The following is a 14,482-nucleotide window of genomic DNA, read 5'->3' as shown; positions in this document are numbered from 1 at the left end:
TTTAAAAATCAGAACTACCTAACAGCAGACTACTCTCATTATAGCCTAAAGAAGGTGATAAGGATAAATCTTTGGTCCCTGGGTGCATTTACTTTGCCTCCTCTAAAATTTGCTTACAGCACATGTATCTTGACAAGTCATGTGGCCTCCACTGACGTGCTCATATAGTCGGTTGTCACTCGTAAAACAAAGCTCAGAGCTGTCTCTCCAATCGTTTCCATCCTGCAGGGTTTCCATGGTGAAACCACAGAATGTTTCCACTGCTGCCGCCAGTGGGACGGCGTTTTAAGTCTATTACAGTAGAAATCTGTTTGCCTTCCAGAGAAATGAACTGAAATGTCGGACCGAGCCACTTGAATAAATCTAGCTGAGGTCCTGATACAAATAAATAAGTTCATCAGGGTGAATAGATTTGTTCATCTGCATCGTGCTTGCAAGAAATGATCACTAATCCCCAACCAGCTTAGTGGTGAGAGGCTAACAGAGGTGAGCAATTCCAGCTTTAGTCAAGGTGGCTGGTGGCAAAGGACTCGGAGCAGAAAAGTAGGCAGAAGTCGAGTCTCACCTCAAATTGGCCAGAGTAGGAGCAAGAGATGTGGAAGCAGCCTGTGAGCTGAGTCAGCCATCCACATTCTGAATCATCAGATAGAGCGGGGTTTCTCTTGTTTGTGTCTTTCTCTTTAGTTCTTTGTGAGATTTAACTGTGGAGCTGGGAAAGTGTATCAGTAATTTTGCTGAGAACTTGGGGTGTTTTCTTAATTCTTCCTTGAGTACCACCTTACCTCTGCATGTGAAGGCTCTGCAAGTCCACCCGCGTTCCCTCATTTATGTCTTAAGGAAAACAAATGACAAGTTGAATCCTAGGCCTCATTTTGCAGTGTTCGTGCAAGCCTTTTTATTTGTAAAACAGGCACACTAGATCTCAGCCCAGTGCTTTGAAGATCTTAAAAGTCGCCTCTTAGACTTCTGTATTCAATTCATCTCTGTACGACTCAGTTCTGGCAGCCTGACTTGTAAACCAGAAGTCTTCCTCATCCTCAGACACGAGGAGGATCTCTTCCCTTTCTCAGGCTTCCTCCAGTGTTTATCTCACAAGTGTTATTGCTCCTCAGATTGATGGGTCAACCTTGAGAACCATCTGCATGCAGCACGGCCCACTGCTGACATTCCACCTGAACCTAACCCAGGGCACCGCCCTGATCCGATACAGCACCAAACAGGAGGCGGCGAAGGCCCAGACTGCACTGCACATGTGAGTACCCGCTCCGGCCGCTGGGCCGTGCGCTCAAGGAGCCCTGGGGTGTTCTGGCAGCTGCTTCAGTCAACACAGGTGCACGAGAACACAGCTTGGTGCGGAGGTACCTGAGCTGTTCTTCCTCCTTGTCCTGCGTATGTCCTAAGTCAGCAGTCAGAATTCCAAAAGTAAGGAACTGGCGAACTAGTGAGTTAAGTACCATGAAACACAGCCAGTATTTATGAAATGTGAACCTCTGGAAGTGCAGCCATTTTCATGCTAGAATAGAACTGCTTGCTTTGGCTTCTGTGGGTGATGAGAAAAGGCTGGGTGGGTAGCGGGGTTCCCGCCTGAAGTAGCTGACCTGGGTCAGGACGTGGACCGCTCTGCTCCCACCACTGGGACTGGAGGACAAAACAGCTGCCTCCCCACAGCTGCCAGTGCCAGAAAAGAAAGCTGCACACGGAGCGGGCAGGAGAGGGCAAGGCTGTGTGTGTGTTGGGGGGTGCCCCTTCCACGTCTGAAGCTAAATCACCTTGACGCTGGGGCTGCAGTCTTTCACCTTGTGGGGAAAGGAGGAGGGGAGACCTTTTACTTGGTGAGCACATTGTACTTGCCGCCCTTTAGTGCTCTCAGTGGTCTGCAGGCGTCTCCTGCAGTGATCCTTAATGCTTCAGATCAGTGCCTCTCGTCACCTGGCGCTCTGGTGAAAGCGCAGGTCCCTATCCAGTGGGCCTGAGCTGGGGCCCGTGACTGCATTCTAGAAAGGCTCCCCGGGCAGGGGTGGGGAGGAGCCTGGAAGCCGCTAGTGAGAGGGCCACACTTGGGTGCGCAGCCCCTGGGTGGGCTTGAGGAGTCTCCTCAAACCCAGCTCGTTCCCTCCCCCTCCAGGTGTGTGTTGGGAAACACTACCATCCTGGCTGAGTTTGCCACCGACGATGAGGTCAGCCGCTTCCTGGCGCAGGCGCAGCCCCCTACGCCCGCAGCCACCCCGAGCGCACCCGCGGCAGGATGGCAGTCGCTGGAGACCGGCCAGACCCAGTCAGACCCTGTCGGACCTGCTCTGAATCTGTTCGGAGGGTCCACGGGGCTCGGGCAGTGGAGCAGCAGCGCTGGTGGCAGCAGCGGGGCCGATCTTGCTGGCGCTTCGTTGTGGGGGCCCCCAAACTATTCTTCTAGCTTGTGGGGAGTCCCAGCCGTGGAAGATCCCCATAGGATGGGCAGCCCTGCTCCTTTACTACCTGGTGACCTTCTGGGAGGAGGGTCGGATTCAATCTGAACTTAGAACTTTCAACTCTGACCTCGTGACCTTTTTTGGAACAGCAGCAGCACTAACTTGACCTTTTCGTTTTTTTTTTCAACTTGCAATAAATACATTTTTAAAAGGAAAAAAGAAAACGGAGAGAGAAAAAAAGGTGGGTCATTGACAGACTGTCTGAGCACATAGTTGCCTCCCTTATAACTTCAGTTTTTTCGTTTGGAATATGAATCCAAAAAGAGAACATATCACTCTTGAAATACTTGAATCATGAACGCCAACCTAGAGAGACAATGTGAAGCAAGTACACATACCATTTAAATTTAAACACAAAAAAATTAAAAAAATTAGTTTCTAGTTTTTCACTTTTTTCATGTTATATGGAAGTTGTTGCTAAGAAACATATATACTGAAAAAAAAATAGCTTTTTAACTTTGTTTGCACTGGGTGTGTTTCCGTCCTTAGGTCTACCATGTTTGGGAGGGAGGGGAATTCAAAAGAATTGTTGGGGTGGGGGGAGGGAAGACTTGACGGAGCCTCACTTTAAAAACAAAAACACAAAAAACCTAAAAAAAAAAATATGGAAAAATTTGTGATTGGCTGGTTGATAAATACCAGTGTGTTCTGGCACATGTAACTGCCCAGGCATGCTCGTTCTCGTGTGTGTGCACGTGCGTCCCTGTGCATCGCGAGCGTCCTCCTGTCTCCGTGTGTGCGCCGGCGGCCTCCCGCCTGGTTTCTCAGAAGGCTGCGCTGCTGACCGTCCGCAGGCTGGCTGGCCGGCCACCCGCTTTCTCCTCATTTCGTTGTCACGCCGAGAACAGACCACGAGGGAGCCGCCCTGGACGGCACGGGACGAGGAGCTCTGCGGTACGTGCGCCGCTGCCTGGGCCAGAAACTGCGAGAGCGGGAGGCGCCTCCTGGAGCAACTGTGTGTTTATTTATTTCTGTTTTTTAAAGTCAGGCCGCCAGGCCCACCTGGATTTCTGTTCAGTTTCACGCGGGCCTTTTCATTCGTTTGAATGGGAACCGACGATCAGATCGTTCTTAATTCTGTGATGTCTCAAAAGCAGAAACGCTGTGTTCCCCCTTTCTTGTGTCATCAGGTGTGAGCAGTTCTTCAGAGAAGTCAGGTAATGCTGAATGAAATCTTTCTATGGGTTCTCGCGTTCATTTTACGAAAACGGAAGAAAGTCCGTGGCGAGCAGCCTCCTGACCGCACGCTGCACCCGCTCCCTGCTTGCCGAGCGTTACCTGTGCCAGGCCGCGGTGTCCAGCACCAGGCCACCACTGACAGAAACGTTTACTTAACGAATGTTCTTAAACCAGTGTGTACTTCAAGCGTTTCCTTTCGTCCCTCCGTGTTGTGTATTTCCTGTGTATGTGGTTTTGCTTAGGCAGGTATAACTTAGCAAAGACTTAAGTATTGCACCTTTTTTTGGTTTTGACCTCTTATGTTTTATTTTTTTCCTTGTAACGTTGCTTTTTTTACTTCGGTATTTAAAGACTTTTTTTTTTTTTTTTTTAAAGCATCCATGTAGTAGTACTCTGGGCCGAATAGGGGGCAACTTGTAATCCACAGTTATCACCAACATGTATGTACATATGTTGGAATCAAAATGTATCAAACTGCTTTTTGTGAAGAGTTAGAGCAGACCTGAGGGGTGCCCCTGGACACAGAGCAGATGGCTGGCGGGGGGGGGGGGGGCGCCTGCGTCGGTAGCATGCTAGCACTTGTGTGGGCACCCCAGTCTGCGTTCCGCTGTTTCACATGAAGTGCCGACATTCTGTACCAGCAAATACCTGCCCATTCCAGCCCTCGGGGGGAGCAGACCTTCTGTCCTCCGACCCTTGCTGCTAAAGAGGACAAGGAGTTTATCTTTCTTTAGCATCTTCAGTGACGGCTACAACAATGCCTGACGTATTTGACTCTTAGCTTGTGTCTGTGTGTAAGTGGGTGGGTGGGTGTGTAAAGGAAAAGGCAAAAAGACTAATTTTCTGCATTCAAGTGGTTTTGTGAGACAGAACGGGAATTCTGTAGACCTCGGCTTACCTGTTGACGATCAGCCTAGCCTCAGAAGAGAGTGACGTGCATAACTCAAGGGAAGGTGTCCTCGCGCGAGTCTCTAGGGCCCTCTGTGGGCAGGTGGTCACACTGGAGTTTCCGGCACGGGTTTGGATGCCTTGTAGAAAACTAACTGTGCCCTCCCCCGGCCCTTGGTTTCCGTCGCCATGGTGCCCCTCTGCTCACGGATGGAGTGTGTCCTTCCAGCCCCGCTGACTGCTCTGTGCGCGCGGCTGCCTCCAGGGGACGAGCAGCCGCGCTCAGACGTCTGCAGGAGGCAAACACCTTAGTGTTCCCGGCCAGGAGCATGTCCCGAGTCTCCCACCAGCCAGCGGTGACCTGTCCCCCGCTGGCTCGACTCCCACCGTGTCCTCCTGCCCTCCCGCCCACCCGTTGGTTTCTCGACCTGCATTCTGGGTTAGTTGAGTTCCTTATGATCCTACGGTGAAAGCCGGGTGCTAGAGCCCCTCTTGTTTACAAGACATAATGAGGGATTTGAAATATGTAAAAATAAACATGAGAAGCTAAAAATGTTCTTCCATCATAAGCTTAAAGGGAAAAAAATTAAAAACTTAAAAAAAGACCAAAAAGTGCGTATATATATATAGATATATATACATATAAATATATATTTTAGATGAAGACTAACTCTGGGAGCATTTAACAGTGTTTTTTGTTTTTGTTTTTAACATTTATTTTCCTGCTTTAAAATTTGCAAGCATTCTCAGGAATTCTAGGGTAGGAAGCCAGTTTTTTTGATGATGGTTTATTTAACCGTATCTTATCCTAGATAGACGGCTGTTTCTTTCCTGTTAATAAACTTTTACAAGTTCCTGAAACTTCAAAAAGTTTAAACAATTTTTTCTTAAAAATGTAAAGAGAAAAGTCTCCAATCGTGATTGTCATACTGGGGAATCACACATTTTAAAACACATAGAAATATTTTTAAAAAAATGATCAATTTAGCAGCAACAGGTCAATTCATTATCTTAAAAAATGTGGGAGAAGGATTAAGCTTTATGAGAGCGCTGTCATGGATTCATTTGCAGCTGTTTATGATCCAGTGGGAAAGTGTTAGGTGTACACTAATGGGAACGCCATCACTTTGTCCCATTCCATTTAAGACCGAACTGAAATCTCCCCTAATCATTTTCTTTTAAAGGACCCCTCTCCCTGTCCCTCCACCCCCAGCCCCAGCAACAAAAAAAGGAAGGAAGAAACATCTTAAAAAAAATAAAAATAAAAACTCTAATTTGTAAAATAGTACGGTTGGATTGCTGAGAATCTATGTAAAGAGTCAGGAAATATAGGTTAATAATTTTTGGAACAAATTTTAAATATAGGCATTACTAGAAGAAAATTATCTATGGACTGTCCTGTTAATGAAGAATGTCTGTCTTACCTCCATTTGTTATGGGAGGAGGAGGAAATAATAGAGGAATCTAATAAGGAACAAATGATTTTACTTTTTTAGCTCCCAGCTACTGTTGTGCTCATTTTAATTGCTGTTTTGAAGATCTGCTGCTTAATGATCCCCATCCCTCAGTCGGAGATGTGGAGTATTTCAGTTTTTGGTGATGTTGAATTGAATTCTCCTTTTGTATTCCCTCCTGGGGCCGGGGGTCAGAATTCCCACGCATGACCACAGCTTCTTTTAAACATCTAAGCTTCCCAGTGGGAAAGAAACTCCAGCTCGACTGGTTAAGGGAGTGGGTGGGGTTGCTGCCTGCATTTCTCTAAAACCGCTTTAGTGCCTTCGTACATACACCCAGACATCCTGAGCAGGGGCCCGCGCGTCTCTGCGCGTGTGGTCCAGTCACTCCACGGACATCGGGACGCTTGCCCGGCTAGGAAATCTGAGTGACTCTGGACAGGCCTCAAAGGCCGTGGGCTACGTTTAAGACAGACAAAAAAAATCACGGAAGTGGATAATAAGGAAACCAAGACCCTTCCCCGTGGTGTCAGCTCCTTTCCCAGGCACCAACGTTTCCAGGTGTGTGCTTGTGATGACGTAGCAATTTGGAAAGTCTCATGTGGGGCCAGAAGAAAGGGGTTCCTGTCTTTCTGCTCTTGTCCTCTTTCGTCTCCTCCCATTCCCTCTCCCTAGCCCCCCTCTTTTTTTTGTCATCTTGCTGGAAGCTTTGCTTTATTGGTTGGCAGTGACCTAATAAGAACAGGATACCGTGAGGATGTAATGGAAAAGCGTTTTCTCCCTGTGGTGTTCTTTGGCGAAAGCTGTGTCTGCTGAGAGGTTAGGTGGCTTCAGTGCACTTAGAAAATGTTGGCGTGTGTACAGAGGCTTGCTGGTCACCTTGCGTGACAGATTTAGAGATACTTTCATCTCGTGAATTTGAGCTTTCCATGTTTTTACTAGTTTCCTTTATTTGACACTTGATGACTGGTGGCTAGCGGAGTCCATCTCTCAGGTGTCACAAACGTGGTTCCTGTCGACCACAAGGGTAGCCAAAAGAAGAGACAGACGCACAGTAGGGAAGGGCTGTCTTCCATCAGACTGGGGACCTCTCCTGGCAAGTGAGATCCAGTGCCATGACCCACTTTTGGATGTTAAAAAAGAAAACAGTTCAGCTCTCCGAGACACTGTGAAGCAGTGGATGGCCTGTGGCATCCCCGCCCAGCCAGCCCCAGTCCTTGATGGTTTGCGTTTACAGCGTTCACAGCAGCTAACTTAGCAGTACTGCGAGTTAAGGCTCCACACCAAATTCTCTGACCCGTGTCCCCAGTGCATCCACTTTACCCGTGATTGCCATTCATTTCCTTTGATTGATAGCAGTTTGATTTTCTATGACTGTGGCTCCTGTTCTAAGAACTTTTCCACCTCTTCTGACATGAATGTAGCAAAAAAATCAGCAATTGTTCTTCCAAGTTCTTGTACCTAGCAGAAACTAAAATTTCATGGGCCATTAACTTGTTGCAAATGTTCACTTTCACCATTTTTCGGGGGGGGAAAGGGCCATTTTTGTAGGGTTAACAGCCAGATGCATATCGACCTCCAATGCTGTGTACTTTTTAATTTTTCTATATCTGCCATCTTGACTGAGAATGAAGGTGGCTGTGTGCTGAGCAAGACCCCTCAGCCTCTTTCCTCTGCAGCGTCAGCAGGTGTTCTCAGCAGACGTGGCTGTGATCAAACATCTCTGTGATTAGGGCACAATTGCATCTTTATGTAGAGAAGGTCCCTTCTCCCCCACCCACAGTTTAAATCCAACAGTTAACACTTCGTAGGTTATCGTGTGGGGTTTGGGGTTTTGTCTTTTGTTTTAAAATATCTATAAGGTCTTTAACTAGGAGTATAAGTACGTTTTTTAGCTGGTTAAACAAAATCCAGCTTTTCCTTCTCCAGTGTTTTTGCCACGTGTTGTCACCTTCATGTGTATGCATTAAGCTATACTTCTTAGTGTTACTGCAAAAAAGCAGTCTTGTTTTTGCATCGTTTTCCCTCCTGCGTGTGTACCTCCAAGACCCCTCCTGTGGCGGGGATGGAAGGTCTGGCCTGGCTGTCTGCGATGAGTTGTCCATCTCTAGGCCTTAGCAGTGGATCAGAAAACTGTCCCTCGCCCTCACCTCTGCTGTGCGCCACGCCCCACCCCCCTTACCTGCAGGTATGAGATGTCCGTCCGGTCTAGAAACAGGCAGGCAGACATAATCTCGTCCAGGATGTCATCAGCCTACTAAACACATAGCCGCTCACCCTCATTTCCGGAGTCTGCACGCCCTGTAATAGGGCACCAGTGCCAAAGGCTTGTGTGTGTCAGGCCCCACTGGTCAGTGGCGGTGGCGTGCTCCTTGCCTTCAGGAATCCGTGAACAAAGGAACGACTTCATCAAAATGAACGCTGGCCTTCTACCCTGCCCACCATACCTCCCCGCTGCCTGCGCCGCCAGAGTGAGAGGCCAGGGCATGGACAGGGCAGGGCAGAGGACACTAGTTAGGAAGCATCCCTGCCCCTGCCTGCCGGGCGTCCTGCCCACCACGTGCCTGCATCGGTGATTTCCAAGTATTCTAGTATTTGAGCCGTTTTCAGCTGCCGCTCGCTCGTAGTGACCTCACCACCACCCCAAGAAGTAGCAAAAGTTACAGAAACTGCCAGTGTTCGCCTGAGAATTGGAATAGTTCCCTTTCTCTTGGATGGATCCGGAATCTGTACTTTAACAAGAACCTGCGCACGGCGGGAAAGGTCAGGAGAAGGGCACGAGGGTTCTGTTGTAAATCAGAAAGAACGAGTGTCTCCCCAAGCATGCTGTGCCTCAGATTCCATTTGCAAACTCCATTGCTTTGGAAATGACATTCCCCTGGTCATCAGCCCATTTCTAGCCCATGTGAATAAGTTGAGACTGTTTTTTGAAAAAGTAAAATTCCTCTTTATTGCTAACGCCGAGCGGTGGCAGAGAAGCGGCAGAGTAGCTTCCAGTATTGCTGTAGCAGTTGTGAAATGAGCTTCTTTCCTTCCCTCTGCCCGGCTTTCCTGGCCTCCTCTGGAGCCTGGCACTCCTGCCTGCCCTCGGGGCGTGGGCTTGCAGTTCTTTAAGCCTGGGGCGGGCAGGGGGCATCAGTCAGCCAGCTGGACAGCCCAGCTTGGAGAGGCCACCAGTGTAGCCTGCTCACAGCCAGTGGCGCCTACTTGAGTTCGCCAAAAATGAAAGGGGGTGGGTACAAGACCAGACAGAAACCTTTGGAACCTTTACGAGTGGTACCTTTCAAAGGTAGTAGGATTTCTCACCAAGTGCTGCATTGCAGGACTCTCCTTGCCAGCAGCTTTGGGTTAAGCTTAAATACATGTGTTTAAAACACCACCCCTCCACCGCCGCCCCCTTTCAGATTTGTCCAAGGAGTTAGATACTTAAGTGTAGTATTTCTGAATGTGCCTTTGTGAGTACAGAGACCGTCTGTTTTGGGAAGCAGCTCTCCAGTGGGATGAAGCAGGACGGTCGCTTCATCTTTAGGGAAGGCAGTGTCGGGCCCGCGGTCCCCAGGGACAGCTGTAGAGTTTTCATTCGCATCAATATTGCACAGTATCGGGTGGTGTGGAGGAGATTCTAGGCTCGGGGGAGGGGATGGCAGGTGCACAGGTGGCGCAACCCAGGTGCCTCCAAGGGTGCAAGTGGAACGTGTCTCTGCATCACCTAGTCTTCTTCGTGTACATGTGTGTACGTGCGTGTGGCTGTGGCTGGTTTTTGTTTTTCTGTAAGCACTGGAGAATTGAAATATGGTGATGTCAGTGCCGCCTCATGCATGTGGAGAAGGCACTTCCCTGCTCTGCAAGGCGTGTCTGGCCCCGCGGGAGTCCCCGCGTCCGGGGCCACCCCGCAGCCCGGGTCAGACCTGCCGGGGAAAGCTTTTGAAAGAATACAGTGAACGTGTCGGAGAAAGAAAGAGCAAAATCTGAAATCATATTTTATTTCTTCAGAACAATTATAGTTAAGGCATAGAAGCCTGCAGTATCTCCTCATATGTCTTTGTTTGTTTTAAATGATTCCACCTCTTCTCCCCACTCCCTATCTTCTAAAGAAATACCAAGTGAATGCTAAGGGCCGTTTCCAGAATTCCTCAGAACTCCCCAAAGAGGAAAACTATCCCTCCCGCAAAAGATTCCTTCAGCTTCATTCAGGAAGACAAAGGGAGGAGAGACTGCAGCTTTCTGTGCTTCTCTCTCATTCCTCTCTAATGGCCTTGAAATGTATTATTATGCAAATGTGAATTTTGATACTGAATTTAAGAAGAGGTTGTTGGGTATTTTCTTTTTTTCAAAAAAAAAAAAAAACAAAGGTCCCATATGTGGTCATCATTGCTTCTTTATTTTGTCACGTGAATTGTAACTATGCATTCTGCAGGGGGGGAGGGCGGAAAGGGGAAGGAGCAGCTTTGCATCTTTGTTCTAGGTTTCTGTGTCCATGATACCCCGTGTCCGGGCAGGGGAGGGGAGCGAGAGCACAAAGCGGCAAGGGGGGGCACAGTGAGGTGGAGGGAGACCCCAGAGTCCTCCCAAGGTCACGTAGGCCTGATGGCCCAGCCAGTCCCGGGGGCGCTCATTCACTGTCCACCAACATGGTACAGGATTCTGTCCTAGCCACGCAGTGTTAACCAGTGCAGCAGTGTGGCCCGAAGGCTTCATTGTTCTCTGGACAAAAGTACTCATCCCTTCCTGATTCCAGAACCCTCTCAAGCTCAGGAAACCAGGCCTCACCAGTGCTGACCTTAAAGTCATCTTTGCATCATTTTCAAAAACGCCTCCTCTTCCTCTGTCCTCCTCAAGTTTTCTCTTTAATCATGTTTCAGTGAACTTTATAAGGAAATTGTCTTGCTTACTGGGAAGGAGGACTGTTTGCTTGGAAGGCAAAGGAAAGGGTTCTCTTCTCTCCTGTCTCTCCCCCCAGCCCAGTGTAATCTCTCTGCATCCTTTGCATTTACGAATTTACTCAGCTGTGTAGAGCTAAGCAAGCAATCAGGCCTTAGACATGGGAAAACCTGCAGCCCCTTTGTCCGCAGCATCCCTCTTGCCTCGGTGAGCCGCGGTGCCCCGTTGCTCCAGTCTCGGCGTTCTCTGCACACGCGGCAGCTGAGCGAGACCCTCCTGCCCGAGCTCAGTGTTCCCACGCCGCAGTCTTTGTCGACGTTCACAGTACTGTAACCGTCACAGACTTGACCGGTCTCCTCGTGCCCATGCGCGGCTGCACAGGCACCGTCTTATCAGGTTCCTAGCTGGTAGATTGCCTTTAGACAAAAAAAAAAAATAAAAAAATAAAAAAAAATCCTGACGTTTCAACTGTCCAGCACAAAAAATACCTCGAGGTACATGTCCCCTGCGATGGAGACCCTGAACTCCCCTCTCCTTCCTGACATCAGTGGGTTGTCCTTTATCAAATATGAATGTGTAAATAGCAGGATGACTTCTACACTTGTTTCTTTGCTGTGAAAATAACCCTAAAATATGATCTTTCCTTTTTTTTTTTTTTTTTTTTTTTTTTTTGGAAGCCATCAGCTCTCACACTTAAGACAAGATAGCAGAGCAGGTCAGGGGAGTCGACTGAATTTGTGGGGTGATGTGTCTTCCACACACCCACAGTAAGACGGAGGCCACTAGGTGCCATCTGTCCCACATGCTAGCTCCGGGCGGGGACTGGCTCAGTTTCTCTCTTCGGAAGATCGAGACCCTGAGCTCTCAGCCTTTCTTTTTCAAACATACACTCGGTCTCACACACACCTTGAGTATCTGAGTGGCATGCTACAGTCACAAAGGGGGTCGGCCCTGACACTCGCTGTGCACTGTAGAATTCCTGGCTTTGTCACCTTGCAATACTCTGGAAATGGACTGGTTTCTTACTCAGAGGAAACCGTACCTGAAAAGGCACGTACCTGACCCATGAGGGCCGCGCACCCTCAGATGCACCCCTGCCAAGGGCCCAACTTGGACATCAGGTAGAGGGAGACGCCTTTGGCAGATGCCGCTTTAGGGACCTGTCTGCTACTGCTCTCTGACATTTGGCCACCCCCACCACAGGGCCCAAATGGTTCTTTTTGAATAGAACCCAACATCACCAACACGCCTTTCCCATCTTACAGATAAGCCTTGTGTGTGTCAAACAGCCCCTTCTTAGCTTGAGCTCGCTGATCCTGTGTAGTGACGACTTCCCTGCAGGGAAGAAGCTTGATTGTAAATGCACGCATACTCACCACCCAGCTTCTGATTGGGGTGCTGTCCACGTTGGGGTTTCATTTCTGTTGTATGTTCGGAGACCCCTTGTCTCCTTCCTCTGACCCCTTGTGAGTGCTTCCCGCCCTGCCATCTACTTGCGACGCCCCCAAGGGCTTTGCTGATCTCTGCACTTCTTTCCTGGGACACTCCACCCTGCCACCGCCCTCTGCACACACCAGTGACCAAAGTGTGTCCAGTGATCTCACAGAAGACATCAAACATGGTGCACGCACCGTGAATGTGCTCAGAGACACGTGCACAAGAGTCTGCACCCTCGGCCTTAACCTCAGTCTGACTTACGGTGCGGAAACATTTTTAACAGGTTTTACAAAAACAAAAAACCCTTCTGGGAGCGGGAAAGAAAGCAGACGCCAGCTCAACTGTGCCCCCCAACTCCATTATTTGCTCACCACTTCACATTCTGGGCCCACCCCACCTCAGCCCCTCCCTGTTTTGAGAAACCAAAAACCGACAACAGAAGCAACCTGAGGAGAGGTTTCTGGACTATTTTCTCTTTCTCCATTTGGATGGAGATATAAATGCTGCTTTGGGTTCCATAATCCTAGGGGGCTATGTTTACATAGTAAAATACATCCTACCAAATCAGGAAACTGAACAGCGGGAATCTCTTCAGTGAGAGTGAGGTCACCGATGGTGGAGAGAGGGCGGCGGGGCAGAGGGAGAGACTTGTGGCTGGGGCTCCCTTCATCCGCTTCTCCCCTCACTTCTGTCCTCACCCCCTGTAGACAGAAGGTGCAGAGACGGGCATCAGAATGAGGATGGGTTTTTTAAAGGCAGCTTTTCCAACTTTGCACACAGACAGGTAACAGGAAGGTACAGCAAAAAATCCTCTCACCTAAAACACTGTCCGCAGAACCCAGGCCTGTAAAGATGACTTCGTAGCTGCACGTACTGATGTTCTCTGCGAGTTACCTAGAAGTGTTTTGTTTTTCTTATACTTGAAATAGCTTTTACAATATTATTTTGGTGGCTTTCCTTTCTCTCTTCTGGTGGGCAACAGAAAAGTGGATGATGGGATTTCAGGAAGTCTGAGGGGAGAAAAGGGAGGCTGTGGCATTGTCTTTTTTTTTCCTTAAACAATAGAGGTTTAATCAAACTCCCATTTGTTGAAATTGCTCCTCATATTACTGGTTTTACATGGACACAGAAACTAGGCACTTTAGAGGTGCACTTGCATGGCAGGCTGGGCCCCCCTTTTCTATATTTTATTTTACTTTTTTAGTATAGTGGTACTTAAAATCACTGGTTCACTTAAAAAAATAAACAATAAAATGTTAAACTCTACTAATGTACAAATAAGCTGAAAAGTTGCATTTTATGTGTATTTTTTGCCATAGCAGGTACTGTATTTCTCATGCTGGATTTCAAAAAAACAAAAAAACAAACAAAAAAAAAAACAAAAAATCAAAACAAACAAAAAAAAACTAAAGGGTGGTGTTTTATTGGATTGTGACAGGTTGAGTAATAAGGAATCAAGTCGTCGTCATTTCATTAAAACTGAGAGATGATGTAGTGCATTTGTAAGTTTCCTGAAGGGTTTTTTTTTTTGGGCTTTTAAACAGCTTATTTTTGTTTTTGTTTAGTTTTTTATTTTATTTTATTTTGGAAAGATATGATTGTATTATGTGCAACTCAGTTGCTTACATTATAACTACAAAATATTTTTGGGTTCCTGGAAAAAGAAAAAAGACTAATAAATGTGTTTGGCTGCTAAGCATTTATTGTGGTTTCCTGTTTCATTCTGCCAGTTTAATTTGCTCATTTGTTGACTATTTATATTTTTTTCTACCTTTCTCTCCCTGTTCCACACACACAAGCTATTTGAAATCCAGCACCTGAGTAGGGCCTAGGCTCTGTCTCTCTTGTCTGGTATGTTGCTGTTGGGGCTGCCAGGTGCCCAGTTGGCTTATGCTGCTTGCTGCTACCACCTGCCAAGCTTGAATTCTCTACAGAAAACTGACACCCCTGCCCCCCTCCACCCTGTGGCCGTGGTCCTGTTAGCCTTTATGTGCATTTGGAGTGAGGGCCCCAGATTCAGGAAGAGAAGAAGCAAAGTGTCTGCCTGGTCCTCTGTGGCACCCAGGGAAGAACCAGCAAGAACAGGCTCACCGCCCTGCTCCCTGCTAGGAGGGCTACTGAGGACACTCCAGCCTGCCCCCCAAAGGCCAGGTTCCCTCCCTGGTTCTAAACAGC

General features: G+C 48.1%; 1 protein-coding gene across 6 annotated transcripts in view; it reads left to right on the top strand.

Moving 5' to 3' along the window:
* TNRC6B (trinucleotide repeat containing adaptor 6B) overlaps nucleotides 1–14,005 on the top strand; it is a 212,866-nt gene extending 198,861 nt beyond the window's left edge. For all 6 annotated transcript variants that reach the window (XM_054696023.1, XM_037513513.2, XM_037513516.2 and 3 more), the window contains 2 exons: nucleotides 1,113–1,252; nucleotides 2,126–14,005. In XM_054696023.1, coding sequence (XP_054551998.1) covers nucleotides 1,113–1,252; nucleotides 2,126–2,513 — 528 coding nt within the window. In that variant the 3' untranslated portion in view covers nucleotides 2,514–14,005. The remainder of the gene's footprint in view (nucleotides 1–1,112; nucleotides 1,253–2,125) is intronic.
* Nucleotides 14,006–14,482: the final 477 nt, after the last annotated feature.

Source organism: Talpa occidentalis, unplaced genomic scaffold (assembly GCF_014898055.3).
Source record: "Talpa occidentalis isolate TD23 unplaced genomic scaffold, MPIMG_talOcc4v2.1 talOcc4.16, whole genome shotgun sequence".
Classification (NCBI taxonomy): domain Eukaryota; kingdom Metazoa; phylum Chordata; class Mammalia; order Eulipotyphla; family Talpidae; genus Talpa; species Talpa occidentalis.
This window is presented reverse-complemented; position numbering and strand designations above follow the sequence as displayed.